This window comes from Mobula birostris, chromosome 17 (genome assembly GCF_030028105.1).
Source record: "Mobula birostris isolate sMobBir1 chromosome 17, sMobBir1.hap1, whole genome shotgun sequence".
Taxonomy (NCBI): Eukaryota; Metazoa; Chordata; class Chondrichthyes; order Myliobatiformes; family Myliobatidae; genus Mobula; species Mobula birostris.
This window is the reverse complement of record NC_092386.1, coordinates 63,674,005-63,687,391: the sequence shown is the minus strand read 5'-3', so window position 1 is coordinate 63,687,391 and position 13,387 is coordinate 63,674,005. Positions and strand designations below refer to the sequence as shown.

General features: G+C 42.1%; 1 protein-coding gene across 1 annotated transcript; it reads right to left on the bottom strand.

The window, feature by feature from the left end:
* Positions 1–743: 743 nt before the first annotated feature.
* Positions 744–12,881, bottom strand: rps6 (ribosomal protein S6). Its single transcript, XM_072281794.1, has 6 exons — positions 12,781–12,881; positions 10,912–11,043; positions 7,370–7,580; positions 6,095–6,241; positions 3,987–4,144; positions 744–881 (listed from the first exon to the last, which is right to left on the bottom strand). The coding sequence occupies exons 1-6, from the start codon at positions 12,784–12,786 to the stop codon at positions 786–788; spliced, it is 750 nt and encodes a 249-aa protein (XP_072137895.1). The 5' UTR covers positions 12,787–12,881; the 3' UTR covers positions 744–785.
* Between the last annotated feature and the right edge of the window lie 506 nt (positions 12,882–13,387).

The window sequence follows — 13,387 nt, the reverse complement described above, 5'->3', positions numbered from 1 at the left end:
TGGTCACCTTTCTGCAGGAAAGATGTAAATAAGGTTGAAAGAGTAGAGAAAATTTACAAGGATGTTGCCTGACCTGGAAGACCTGAGTTTGAGTATGTTAGGACTTTTGATAAAGGTATATAAAATTATGAGGGGCTATAGATAGGGTAAATACAAGCAGGCTTCTTAACTCTGGGGTTGGGTGGGACAGCAACCAGTGGTCATAGGGTTAAAGGTGAGAAGTTTAAGGGGAACATGAGGAAAAACTACAGTGTGTGGAGTGAAATGAGCTACTAGTGCAAATGTTGCATGTGAGCTCGATTGCGATGTTTGGATAGGTACATGGATAGTAGGGGTATGGAGGGCTATAGTCCCAGTGCAAGTCAATGGGAGTAGGCACTTTAAATAGCTTTGGCATTGACTAGATGGGCCTGTTTCTGTGCTGTACTTTTCTATGACCTGTTGTCTTTGTTTGAAAACTTGTATCGGGACCTGGAATCTTTAATCCAATGGCTGCATATGTAATTTAAAAAAGGAATTGCAGAGACATTCAGTATGTGAAACTCAAAAGGATTAGACAGAAACATGGCTGAACAAGAGACAAAAAAAAGCCCCAACTGTACTCCATGTTTTCATGAAACATTAGACGCTCCCTCCACCAAGATAGATAAATGCCTTTGTAGAGACCAATACCCACAAGAACACTGTTGAACCTGATACTGTTCGTTGAAATCGAAGTTTTGAACAAAAAGACACTAAGCAAGTTTCAACAAAAACTTTTTAATTTGTCAATCCAGCCAGCATTTTTACTTTTGGCTAGATTCAGATTTTGACGTTGAGGCCCTGAGTGAAGAAAGACGTCGTCTCTTTGCAATCTGCTCCTGACGTTTCTCCTTAGCCTCCTGCAACAAAATTAAAGGAGATTAATTATTGACATTTCATAACCCTTACAACCCTTTAATAATCACTGTTGCCCCTCGCCCTAAATATGTAGTAATCAAAATAAATCCAAAGAATGCCATACTAAATAGGATGACCAATCCTGGATCAAACACAACTCAAAGAGGATTTAAAACAGAAAGATACAACACCCTTTGGCCAACAATATTGCTTTCCTCCCACAAACCCTCCACTTTTCATCCATTCTACACAAAAAGCTGTCCCAAAGCTGATCCCCAGGGAATACCAGCAGTCACTGGCAGCCAAACAGAACAGGCCTCTTTTATTCCAACTGTGGTGCCTGACAGTCAGTCCATCTTCTCTTAAACACCTGAAACCACTTCCCTATTAATAGACCCCCTACACCTTCTCAACCACTGAAATCAGACTAATTCCCTTTCTTCGGCCTTCCACACTTCTTGAAGAGTGGAGTGAAATGTACAATTTTCCAGTCTTCCAGAATCAAATGGTTCTTGAAAGATCATCACTAATGCCTCCACAATCTCTTCACCTTCCTCTTTCAGGACCCTGGGGTGTCACCATCTGGTCCAGGTGACCAGCTTCCCAACTACCTTCTTCTTGGTAATAGCAACTACACACCTCTACCCCCTCTCAAACTTCTGCAATACTGCTAGAGCCTTCCACAGTGAAGACTGACACAAAATACCCAAGTTCGCCCTCCATTCTTTGTCCCCATTACTACCTGTCCACCATCATTTTCCAGCAGTTCAATATCTACCCTCGCTTCTCTTTTACTCATGTCTCTGAAGCTTTCAGCATCCTCTTTGATATTATTGGCAAGTTCACCTTCATATTTCATCTTTTTTCTCCTTATGGTTTTGTTGGTTTTTAAAAGCTTCCCAATCCTGTAACTTTCCACTATTTTTTTATGCTATATTTTATGTTCTCTCTTTTGCTTTTATGCTGTCTTTGACTTTCCTATCAGCCACTGTTGCCTCATCTGCCCTTTATGATACTTCACCTTTGGGATATATTTATCCTACATCTTCCAAGCAGAAATTCCAGCCACTGCTGTCAATCCTGCTAGTGTCCCCTTCCAAGCAACTTTGGCCAGTTTCCCTCTCATGCCTGTAATTCTCTTTATTCCACTGTAAAACTTTTACCTTCTCAAAATGCAGAGTGAGCTGTATCACAATGATCACTGCCTCCCAAGTGTTCTTTTACCTAAGCTCCCTAATCAAATCTGGTTCATTACACAACAGCCAATCCAGAATTACCACAAGTTTTGCTAAAAAGTAATCACATAAGCATTCTACAGATTCCCTCTCTTGGAATCCGGCACCAACCTGATTTTCCCAATCTACCTGCATAATGGAAATCCCCCATGACTGTCATAACATTGCCCTCACTACAGATCTGTTTCCTGTTGGAATTTATATCGCACATCTTGGATACCGTTTGGGGATCTGTATATAACTCCCATCAGGGCATTTTTACCGTTGCAGTTTCTTAACTGTACCACAAAGATTCCGTACCTTATCTGACGTCACCTCTAAGTATTTGGTTTCACAGTTGTTTATAACCAGTCACACTATCCCTCTGCCCACTGCCTGTCCTTTCAACACAATATATATATATATATATATATATATATATATATATATATATATATATATATATACACACACACACACACACACACACACACATGGATGTTCAGCTCCCAGTGGTGATCTTTCAATCAGGACCCACTGACGTCCACAACATCACACCCAACAATCTCTAACTGCGCTAAAAATCATCTACCTTATCTAGACACCCTGGACTCTATCACATGGGAGGCAGCACATCATCCTGTCTTCTCTTTTGCAGCCACAGAATCTGCTATATCTGCCTTTATTCTTCCTTGCTGAGCCTTAGAGCCTGCCAAAGTGCCACTGGCCTGGCTGCTGTTGTGGTGCCCTGATATGCCCCTGCCCCACCACCCAGCATTATCCAAATGGGTATGTATACTTGTTGCTGAGGGAAATGGCCACAGCAGAATCCTACACTGACTGTTTAATCCCTGTAATTCTCCTGGTGGTCCCCCATCTACTACCTGAAGCTTGCTCTTTTGAGTCCAGTTTTCAGCCTCCCAGATGGCCCTGAGAGCATCCAGCTCCAGCTCCTTGACTTTATGTCAGTCAGGAGCTGATGTTGGGCACACTTCCTGTACATGTAGTCACCAGGGAGACCGCTGGGTATGCTGAAATCCCTCATCTCACAGGAGGAGCATTCTACTGCCTAAACTACCATCCTGCCTGTAGTTGTTAAACCTCCAACTTCTTGAACAAGTTCCAGCTCAAGTCGGACCACTCTAATACTGTCCACTCAACAATGGCTGATCCAAAATATGCTTTAACAACCTTTATCAATTTGTGGGGCAACTTTGAGGGAAAAAACTACGGACATGGACCCCAAGATCCCTCTGTTCCACCAGACTGTCAAGAATCCCCTATTCTGCCTTTAAGTTTAATTTTCCACCTCTGTAAAATTGTGGTTAGGGTAGAATGCTGTCATAGGTTATTGATTGGATACAGAGCTGGGCTGATATATATGTAGGCAGACTTAGGGAGTGGGCTAGACATTTTAAATTATTGTCTTGAACACAGGCCCGAAGACCAAACATTGCAGTTGCACTTGAAACTACAATCCTGTCATTTCACTGGCCAAGTAGAATATGCCAGAGGCCATACAAAGATGATAAATTGGGGGGGAGGAACTAATGACAGGCACGATTAGATGCTTTAGATAATGAAAAATAATAGCTCCAAATGTTAATTGCTTATTTATCTTGCATGGATGATGGCTGACTAAACCTAATAATTTTCTGTTTATCTTTTAGGTTTGCCACGCTTGCAGTTTTAGTTTTAAATGATAAACATACAGGGATACAGTTTGTCTGCAAGATTCTATTCAAGGTCATGCTTTGGAGAATCCCAGCCTAAACACAATTAACTTAGGTCCAAATAGCAATATTAGCTGAGTTCTCATACATTGACAAATTGGGACATGAACTAGCAAGATGCAGAGAACCAAGCAATTCAAAAAAAAAAAATTCAACCAACCTTCATTCTCTTGGCCAGAAGTTTGGCATATTCTGCTGCAGCCTCCTTGTTCTTCTGGGTACGATGTTTCTTCAGGGCAATGCGTCTACGTTTGTGCTGCAGAACCCGAGGAGTTACCAAGCGCTGAATCTTAGGAGCTTTAGTTCTAGGCTTTTTACCTGGAAATTAAAGACAGAACACAAGATAACTACAAAAAGAAAATTTTAACAGAATTCAAACTTTTTTAAAGCATGAATGTCATTAAGTTCTAGTAAATCTGCTTCTCCATCCTCTAGAGTGGCATATATTATGAATGCCCAGTCCACCATAATTATACAGACCTTTAATCTAAAAAGCAATTGGTCCACAGGACATCAAAACAGCACAGCAATGCTTTAAATAGGGTTTTCTGGATATTATTTTATTAAACTACAAATACTGATGAAATGTTCCACTATACAGCACAGAATTATTGTCAAACAACTTCCATAAAAATCTACTGAAGATATATCAAGGAATGGCAAAACAGCTGGTAATTCAGTAGTGCCTTAGAAGAAAGGGGCAAAGGGAATTCAAAACTTTAGGGTTGCCACTAGTGGAATGATTAAAATTGGGGAAAGCCAAGAGACCACGAAATACAGACCATATAAAACATATAACCATATTAACAATTACAGCACGGAACAGGCCATCTCGGTCCTTCTAGTCCGTGTCAAACTTCTACTCTCACCTAGTCCCACCAACCTGCATTCAGCCCATAACCCTCCATTCCTCTCCTGTCCATATATCTATCCAATTTAACTTTAACTGACAACATCGAACCTGCCTCAACTACTTCTGCTGGAAGCTTGTTCCATACAGCTACCACTCTCTGAGTAAAAAAGTTCCCCCTCATGTTACCCCTAAACTTTTGCCCTTTAACTCTCAACTCATGTCCTCATTTGAATCTTCCCCACTCTCAATGGAAAAAGCCTAACCACGTCAACTCTATCTATCCCCCTCATAATTTTAAATACCTCTATCAAGTCCCCCCTCAACCTTCTAAGCTCCAAAGAATAAAGACCCAACTTGTTCAACCTTTCTCTGTAACTTAGGAGACGAAACCCAGGCAATATTCTAGTAAATCTCCTCTGTACTCTCTCAATTTTATTGACATCTTTCCTGTATATATCGGTGACCAGAACTGTACACAATACTCCAAATTTGGCCTTACCAATGCCTTATACAATTTCAACATTACATCCCAACTCCTATACTCAAAGCTCTGATTTATAAAGGCCAGCATACCAAAAGCTTTCTTCACCACCCTATCCACATGAGATTCCACCTTCAGGGAACTATGCACCATTATTCCTAGACCTCTGTTCTACGCAGAGGTCTGTATCATGTAGGGTTATGGAAAGGAAGGGACAAGACTTCAGAAGCACAAAACAAAACTGATAAATTTTAAAACCTGAGATGCTGGTAGACTGGGAAGCTAAAGGCTTTGGTTAATCTCTGTTTAGGACAGGAGACTGAAAGCAAGCAGAAGAGCACCAGAATCCTCACAACATAATAAAGACAGAAGTTTCAGCAGCAAAAACAGCCAAAGCAAGAGCAATGTCAGGAGTCTGAGATAATTAGCCTCTGATGGAGCAAATGTCATCAGGCCTCAGCTCAATACCAATTATGCACGAAATCTGCAAGTGGTTTGGCTTAGCATGAGACGAAAGGAACACAGATTATAGTGGGGGGGGGGGAGAAAGATGACAGTGAAGCACGGGCAATGACCATTAGCATCCACGTGGCACTTGACATTTTACAAAGGCACCGAATGTAATGGACAGTTGAAAAATCAACTTTAGGGCAGATTCGAGTGCTTAACCAATTTTATTTGATGGTCAATGGAATTACCTTTGCTGAGCCTGCCAGCATCAATACCAAAAAAGTAGGCCACCCAGCACAATATATGAGGCCCCATGTGCCACCTAGGCACTAAGGGTTCAGACAACGACCCAACATGAAATTGGAGGACACGCCGCTTGCCATTTTTGACATGGATAAAAACGAGGCGTAAGCTTACCAGTGATCAGAGCACATCACTTTTGCCAAGGCTGCTTCTATGCAAAGCTCTGAGAAAATGAACCTACCTTCCTTGGTCAGAGGTCTCCGTACAACGTACTGGCGCACATCATCCTCCTTAGACAGGTTGAACAGCTTGCGGATTTTACTAGCCCTTTTGGGCCCAAGACGACGGGGTACTGTATTGTCTGTTAGCCCAGGGATATCCTTCTCACCTATTCAGAAAAAAATACTAAATTGTTCTGTCAAACACTCCTGTATAAAGTGTAACATCAACAAAATTATTTAAGCCCAAATGTAATCCACTGCTGTGTTTTGAGTTTTGCTCAATTCCCCTCAAAAATTGTTCTGGAAATATCCATTCTCACTATGACCAGTGGGTGTAGGCATTGCCATTGTCAGATAAATATCATCAAAACAACAGTGTGACCACGGCTATGTTTTCATAAACCATGAATCTGAAGCTGAGAACCAGGCAGATTATTCATTCAAGCTCTCAGGAATAACCAAATTAAACCATATAATTGACAAAACCTGAATTATGTACATACTAATGTACTTTTAAAGTAGCGTTCAAACACAGGACACATTTATTAATGCCAAGAGCTATTTTCTTACTTCCAGCATCAATTTACAGTCAGTCCTACTTATAAAAGCCACCAGTCTGTAAGCGCCTTGCAGTATATGGCCAGCAGGTGTTTCAGTGTTGCATACTCTATGCTACATAATGTATTGATCGGTGCTCAAGAGAAACACAGTCAAGGACTGAAGATCAAAACCTGAAATAGGCTGTGGTCTGGAGAGGGAAAGATTGCAGGGAAGAAAGAGTCTGGCAGAAGAGCACCAACCTAATTTCCCAGAACAAGACAGGCAATGCACAAGCATTGAAAGTGCCCTAATAGAGATGCTTTTCATGATGAGTGCTGCATGATAATATTTCTGAGATCAGTAACTCTCACCACTCCAATCCTTAAAACCATCATACTTTATCAGTAATCAGTCAATACAGTACAAATGAAACACCTCACTACCTAAAATACGCAAGTTCTTCAGCTGACTTTTCCCTTTTGCCTTGGTGATCCCACCCCCTTTCTGTAACTCTGAAGTTGGTAATCAAACTTGACTCCAGAGCCTGTACGGTTACTGTGCTGCATGCACGCTTACCACTTTTTTCCCTGGACGAAAACGGATAAATTAGAGCTGCTCATTAGAGAACACAATAAATTGTTGAGCTATTTTATTGCAACGAAATTACAGCAGTTCCTCAGAATAAAGTGGCAAATTTAACATTTACAATTAGAAAAGTTCTCTTCAATTGCTAGTAGAACGCAAAATTCACTCACCTTTCTTAATGATAACCAAATTCAGGACACTGAGATTGGCATCAACAATGCATCCACGGACAGATTTGCGTTTTCGCTCACCAGTCCTCCTGGGGCGATAGCAGGAATGGCCCTTGCTCAGTAGCAGACGCACACGGCCATTAGTTAAGATACCTTGTTTCATGGGGAAACCCTGCTTATCGTTGCCACCGCTTATCCGCACAACATACCCCTGTGAAAAGAATGTACAAAATGGGAGGAGGAAAGTAGTTAGCATCCCAGTATTGCCAGCAAACTCAGCAGTTGCAGTGCCTGTAAAAAGTATTCATTCCCTCAGAAGTTTTCATGTTTTAATGTTTTACAACATTGAACCACAGTGGATTTAATTTGGCTTTTTTTGACACTACTTTTCCTGTTGAAGTGAAAACAGATAACTACAAAGTTGTCTAAATTAATTACAAATATAAAATACAAAATAATTGATTTCATATGTATTCACCCCCTTTAATATGATACACCAAATCATCACTGGTGCAGTCAAGGTGCTTCAATAGATTGTGATAAAAATGCACTTTTATCTGGAAGGTCTATTGTTGGTGAGTCAGTATCCTGGCAAAACCTACACCACGAAGACAAGAGCAGCATCAAACAACTCCGCAAAAGGGTTACTGAAAAGCACAAATCAGGAGATGGATACAAGAAAATTTCCAAGTCACTGCATATCTCTTGGAACAAACACAAAATGCTGGAGCATCTAGCATCTGAGGATTTCCTCAATTGTGAGTATCCTTTCCAGTACAGTTAGAATAATCATCAAGAAATGGAAAGAATATGGCACAGCTGTAAATCTGCCTAGAGCAGGCCGTCCTTAAAAATTGAGCAACCATGCAAGAAGGGGACTAGTGAGGGAGGACACCAAGAGACCCGTTACAACCCCGGAGGAGTTACAAGCATCAGTGACTGAGATGGGAGAGACTGCACATACAACTGCTGCCTGGGTGTTTCACCAGTTGCAGCTTTATGGGAGAGTGGCAAAGAGAAAGCCACTGTTGACAAAAAATTCATCAAATCTTGGACTAGTTTGCCAGAAGGCACATAGGAGACTCCAAAGTGAACTGGAAGGTTCTATGGTCTGATGAAACCAAAATTGAGGTTTTTGGCCATCAGACTAAATGCTATGTTTGGCATAAGCCAAACACCGCACATCAAAAACATACCATCTTTACCATGAAGCATGGTGGTGGCTGCATCACAGCAGCTCAGCTGGCCCTGGAAAGCTTGTGAAGGTAGAGGGTAAAACAAATGCAGCAAAATACAGGGGAATCCTGGAGGAAAACCTGATGCAAGAGAACTGCAACTTGGGAGATTTGTTTTCCAGCAAGACAATAACCTCAAGCATAAAGCCAAAGCTACACAGGAATGGCAACAAAGTTAATGTGACCCTTGGAGGGTCAGACACCCTGAGCCAATAGGTTGGTCCTGGACTTACTTCCTGGCATAAGTTACATATTATTTAATTATTTATGGTGCAACTGTAACGAAAACCAATTTCCCTCGGGATCAATAAAGTATGACTACGACTATGTCCTGGAGTGGCCAAGTCAGAGTCCTGACCTCAAACAAACTGAGAATTTGTGGCTTGACTTGAAAAGGGCTGTTCACTCATGGGCCCCATGCAATCTGACAGAGCTTTAGCAGTTTTGTAAAGAAAACTGGGGGAAAATTGCAGTGTCCAGATGTGCAAAGGCAATGGAGACCTAACCACACAGACTCAAGGCTGTAATTGCTGTAAGGTGCATCTACTAAATACTGACTTGAAGGGGGTGAATACTTATGCAATCAATTATTTTGCGTTTTATCTTCGTAATTAAGTTAGATCACTTTGCAGAGATTAGTTTTTAGTTTAACATGAAAGGTTTTTTTTATGTCAGTGACAAAAAACCAAATTAAATCCACTGTGATTCAATGTTGTAAAACAACAAAAGCTTCTTGGGAGTGAATACTTTCTATAGGCACTGTGTATCTGGTGGACCGCAATCTTTTTGAACCACTTCATTATTTTCGTTGAAGGTTGGGCAGAATTCCAGGATTTGGACCAGCAAGCAACAGCAATACATTTTCAGACCAGTACACTGCATGGTGTGGAGGGGAACACAAGGTGGCAGAGGGGGAAATTAGGGAGGCACTGTCAAAGTACCCCAGATGAGTAACTTCTAGATGCACTGTAGCCAGTGGAGGAGAGAATGTACATTTGGAATGGTGGACGTGATGACAATCAAGAAAGCTGCTTTGTCCTGGATAATGTTGAGCTTCAAGTGTTGGAGGGGTATACTCAATCAAGTGAATGCAGAATACTCTATCATTCTTGTGCCTCATAGGAGTCGTCACAGTATATAAATAAAACAATTACTATTCTGAAGAGCCATATTTTTGGCTTTGAAGTGTAGCCCAAAATGTGCTGAAAGAAACAGCCCACACAGTAATGTGATAATAACCAGAGAACTTCTTTCCAACTGTTGTGAAGTATATTGTCATAAGAAGTTTTACATTGCAACTGAAGACCAGAATGGAGACTGTATTCCATAAATTGAATGGAGATTGTAACCATAAATTTCTCCTGACAATGCAGTACCAAAAGACATGATGTAAGACAAATTTAAATTTTAGGATTGACTCAAAATCTAATTTGATGTGTAGGCTGGAAGGCACTGCATGGGTATGGGAAGAGTTATAACCAATACTATCTTCTCACTGAAGCTATGCCATTCCACAAGTAAAGTCTAAAACGGTCCCATTATGTGAATCACATAAGCAAAATAAATTTATAACAACATGATGTGCACAACTATTATCTTACATGGATTGCAATACCACAGGTGTCACCTAGAAACACAAAACCAACACACCCACACCTTTCCTGAAAGCTAGGTGCTAAATGAACAGCAGCGCCTATATCTGTCATATATTTTGATCTTGCAAGCAACTGGCTTCCAAGGTTATTTATAATGTGAAATGCAGCATTTGTGTCTCAACAACCAAATAAGCAGAGGTGTGCTGGGGCAGCCTGCAAGTGTCACCACATATTCCAGTGTCGTCGCATGCACGCGTTTGGCAGAACAATACAGAGCAAGCCCCTTTCCTCCCTCCCACCCACATATATACAGTACATACTCAGTCCTCTAACCCCAGAACAGACAGTCTTCTTCAGTGAATTCAGAAATGCAGACATTGGGAGTTCATCCACCCCAGTAGCCGTTTGCCACTGGTCTCCCGGTCTGACATCCAGCTGGACATCGCGGCCCAGCCAGCGGGTGCCCATGTCACTGGCTTTCAAATGCAGAGTTGAGACTTACGAGTCCAGCCCGTCCTCTAATTTCCCCACACTCATGTCCTAAATCCTAAACTTCCCATTCCTTTCCCTAAAACCCCATGACAAAAAAACAACCAAAACTGAGGCTGCAGCTCAGTGCCATCTTGAAAGCAAAATGTTAGGACACTCTGAATTTAAGACATCACAAGATGCTTTGGCAGTTGATGGATGCAAACACATTACTCAGACTCACCTTCCACTCATCCCCTAAGCAGTCCGCAGCAACCTCAGTAGCCATACGCTTCTCATAAAAGGTACGCAGTTTACGCTCATCATCCACCTCGATCAGTTTCTGACAGCCAGTGGCTGGGAAAGAAATGTTTAACTGCAGAAAGAAAACATAGTGCCACTTTAGTCTGTACAAGTAATCAACATTCCACCTCCTCTGCTCAAGAAAGGCTACAGGGATAAATTAACCAGTTACAATCCTAGGAATGCCAGAGAAGTCATTAGAAAACATATTCAGTGTTGATTTGCTCAGTGCAATCCATTCAAATCAACGACTGAAATTTCCAAACCTAACAAAATGTGTTGACGGGAACAGTGCAGCTACCACATACATGAACTCTAATACTGTCCAGGAAAGGGCCCCACATGGGAAACTGGTTCAGTACGTCAGAGCCCATGGCATCCAAAGCAAGTTGGCAAATTGGACCCAAAATTGATTAATAGGAATAAAGGTAATAGATGATCAGAGAGGGTTGCTTTAGTGTTGGAAATATGGGATAATGGTGGCACTAATAGATCAGTGCTGGGCCATTTCCTGCTTGTCTTTAGAAATGAACAGATTGTAACTTTGCATGTGACTCAAAAAAATTGGTGTAAAGGATAGCCACAAGACAAACAATGATACCAATCAATTGCTAAGATGCAGAGAAACTCAATCTTATTTAAGCGCACTTTGGGTGGACTATTAATTTGAAGATGATACACAAATACCAGTGAATTTCAGTTAATTCAGCCAGTGGTTAACAGGGACAAACATAGAAAATAGCAGGGATTCCATTTATTTATTTGGGACACTACACCACTTAATTGGGACAGGAGACTGTTACCGAACAGTTTCTGACTAGCACCAGTTGCATGTGTTTGTGTTCAAAACTCAAGGGGCTTTTGTCATTGATCGAAGCAAGCAGTAAGACAGTTCAGAACTGTTTAGCCCACCCTGGTTTCAAGCATTCAGGTTTGGGGATGCCAGAAATGTTCGGAAGGGAAAATGAAACGATTTTACTACTTCAAGTTTGGAATTATGAATAACTTGAAGGTATCTTGAATATCACAATGAAAATGAATACTTGAAGGCAATTGTTTAAAGAATTGTATGAAATTACTTGCACTAGGCGTCTGAACTAATTTGGATAACTGATGCACCGTTTTATAGCATTTCAGAGGCATTGGTAGCGTTTAAATTTGTCCTCTATTTCATTTAAATACATAACGGTAGTTTTTTTTAAATACCCTTTAAATACTGCCATGTAACTTCTGCTAGTTGGGCCAAAAAGTACTGGTCCCGAAGAGCTCCAGTTAACCGGAATCCTCTGCACTACATTCAGTACTTAAGAGACTACTGAAGTCCAACAATCCCTAAATGTGGCAAAAAAGACATACTCCTTTATTGGTCAGTGCATTCAATGCAAGATAGGAAAGCTACAGTTAACTGTGTGAATCACTGGTTAGGCCACAGCTAGAGGTACCGACTGCAGCACTGGTCACCACACTTCCAGACGTGTCTACGGGCAAGACTATTCCTTGCCACTGCCGACACCACCAAAGCCAACGGCCCACTCATACAACGCTGCAGCCGGTGCTGCGCTGAGCTGAGTCCCGGACCTGGCCGCCCCTGCCCGCTGCCGTAACGCTGCTTTCTCAGACCGAGTCAACCAAGGCCCGAGGCCTCGCAGTTCCTCCCTCTCCACCGGCCGCAGCATCTCAATCCACCGCCATCCGAGCCACGGCGGACGCTGAAGCCCGGCTCAGTATCTCTGCCGCCTATGGAGATGATGTGACACGGAGAGACACGAGTATGGGAGCGGCTGCTGGCAACCCGGCACCGCTGGCTCACCTTCATGTCGAACCAGCAACACCACGTCCTTCAGCCACCGTCAAAAAAGAGGCGGCGCTTCCGCTCCGCGCGGACACATACGCCCAACGTCTCGCGAGAACTTGTGGTTTCCCACGCAAGCGCGGTGCTATGCTGGGTGGCCAGCTGGGGTCGGCGGCGCTGGCGCGGATTTCTCTGAGGGGAGAGTGGCGTTCCCAGTCACCGAATATACTCCTTCTTCTTCAAGAGGCAACAGTTCTGAGGTGCATTACCACCACCTCTGAACTGGAGGGTGGGGTAGAGTATGTACTTATAAAATTCTATGAAAAAGTCCTGTATTCTTCAGGAGCTGTACTGCATATTTGTAACAATAATCCGGTGATCCTTTCTGCAGAATGCTGTTAATGTTCAATTGTATTTTATTCCGTGATAACTTTGAAATCAACCACCTCTTAATTATATCTTGAACATCTCACCCGTACATGTTCAACCGTTTCTTGTTGATTACAATACTCACACCTCCCATTATTGAGTTTCTTCATTAAAAACAATGTACTATTTAACCATCAATCTCGATGTTATATCACCTCTTCACTCCCGCTCTCTCCTGCATTCCTCGACCGTCCCT

Coding starts and splice junctions, on each gene's coding strand:
- rps6 (XM_072281794.1), bottom strand. Junction 6,242..7,369: donor TTTGGTTATCATTAAGAAAG/GTGAGTGAATTT, acceptor TTTTCTGAATAG/GTGAGAAGGATATCCCTGGG. Junction 882..3,986: donor TTCTGGCCAAGAGAATGAAG/GTTGGTTGAATT, acceptor ATTTTGTTGCAG/GAGGCTAAGGAGAAACGTCA.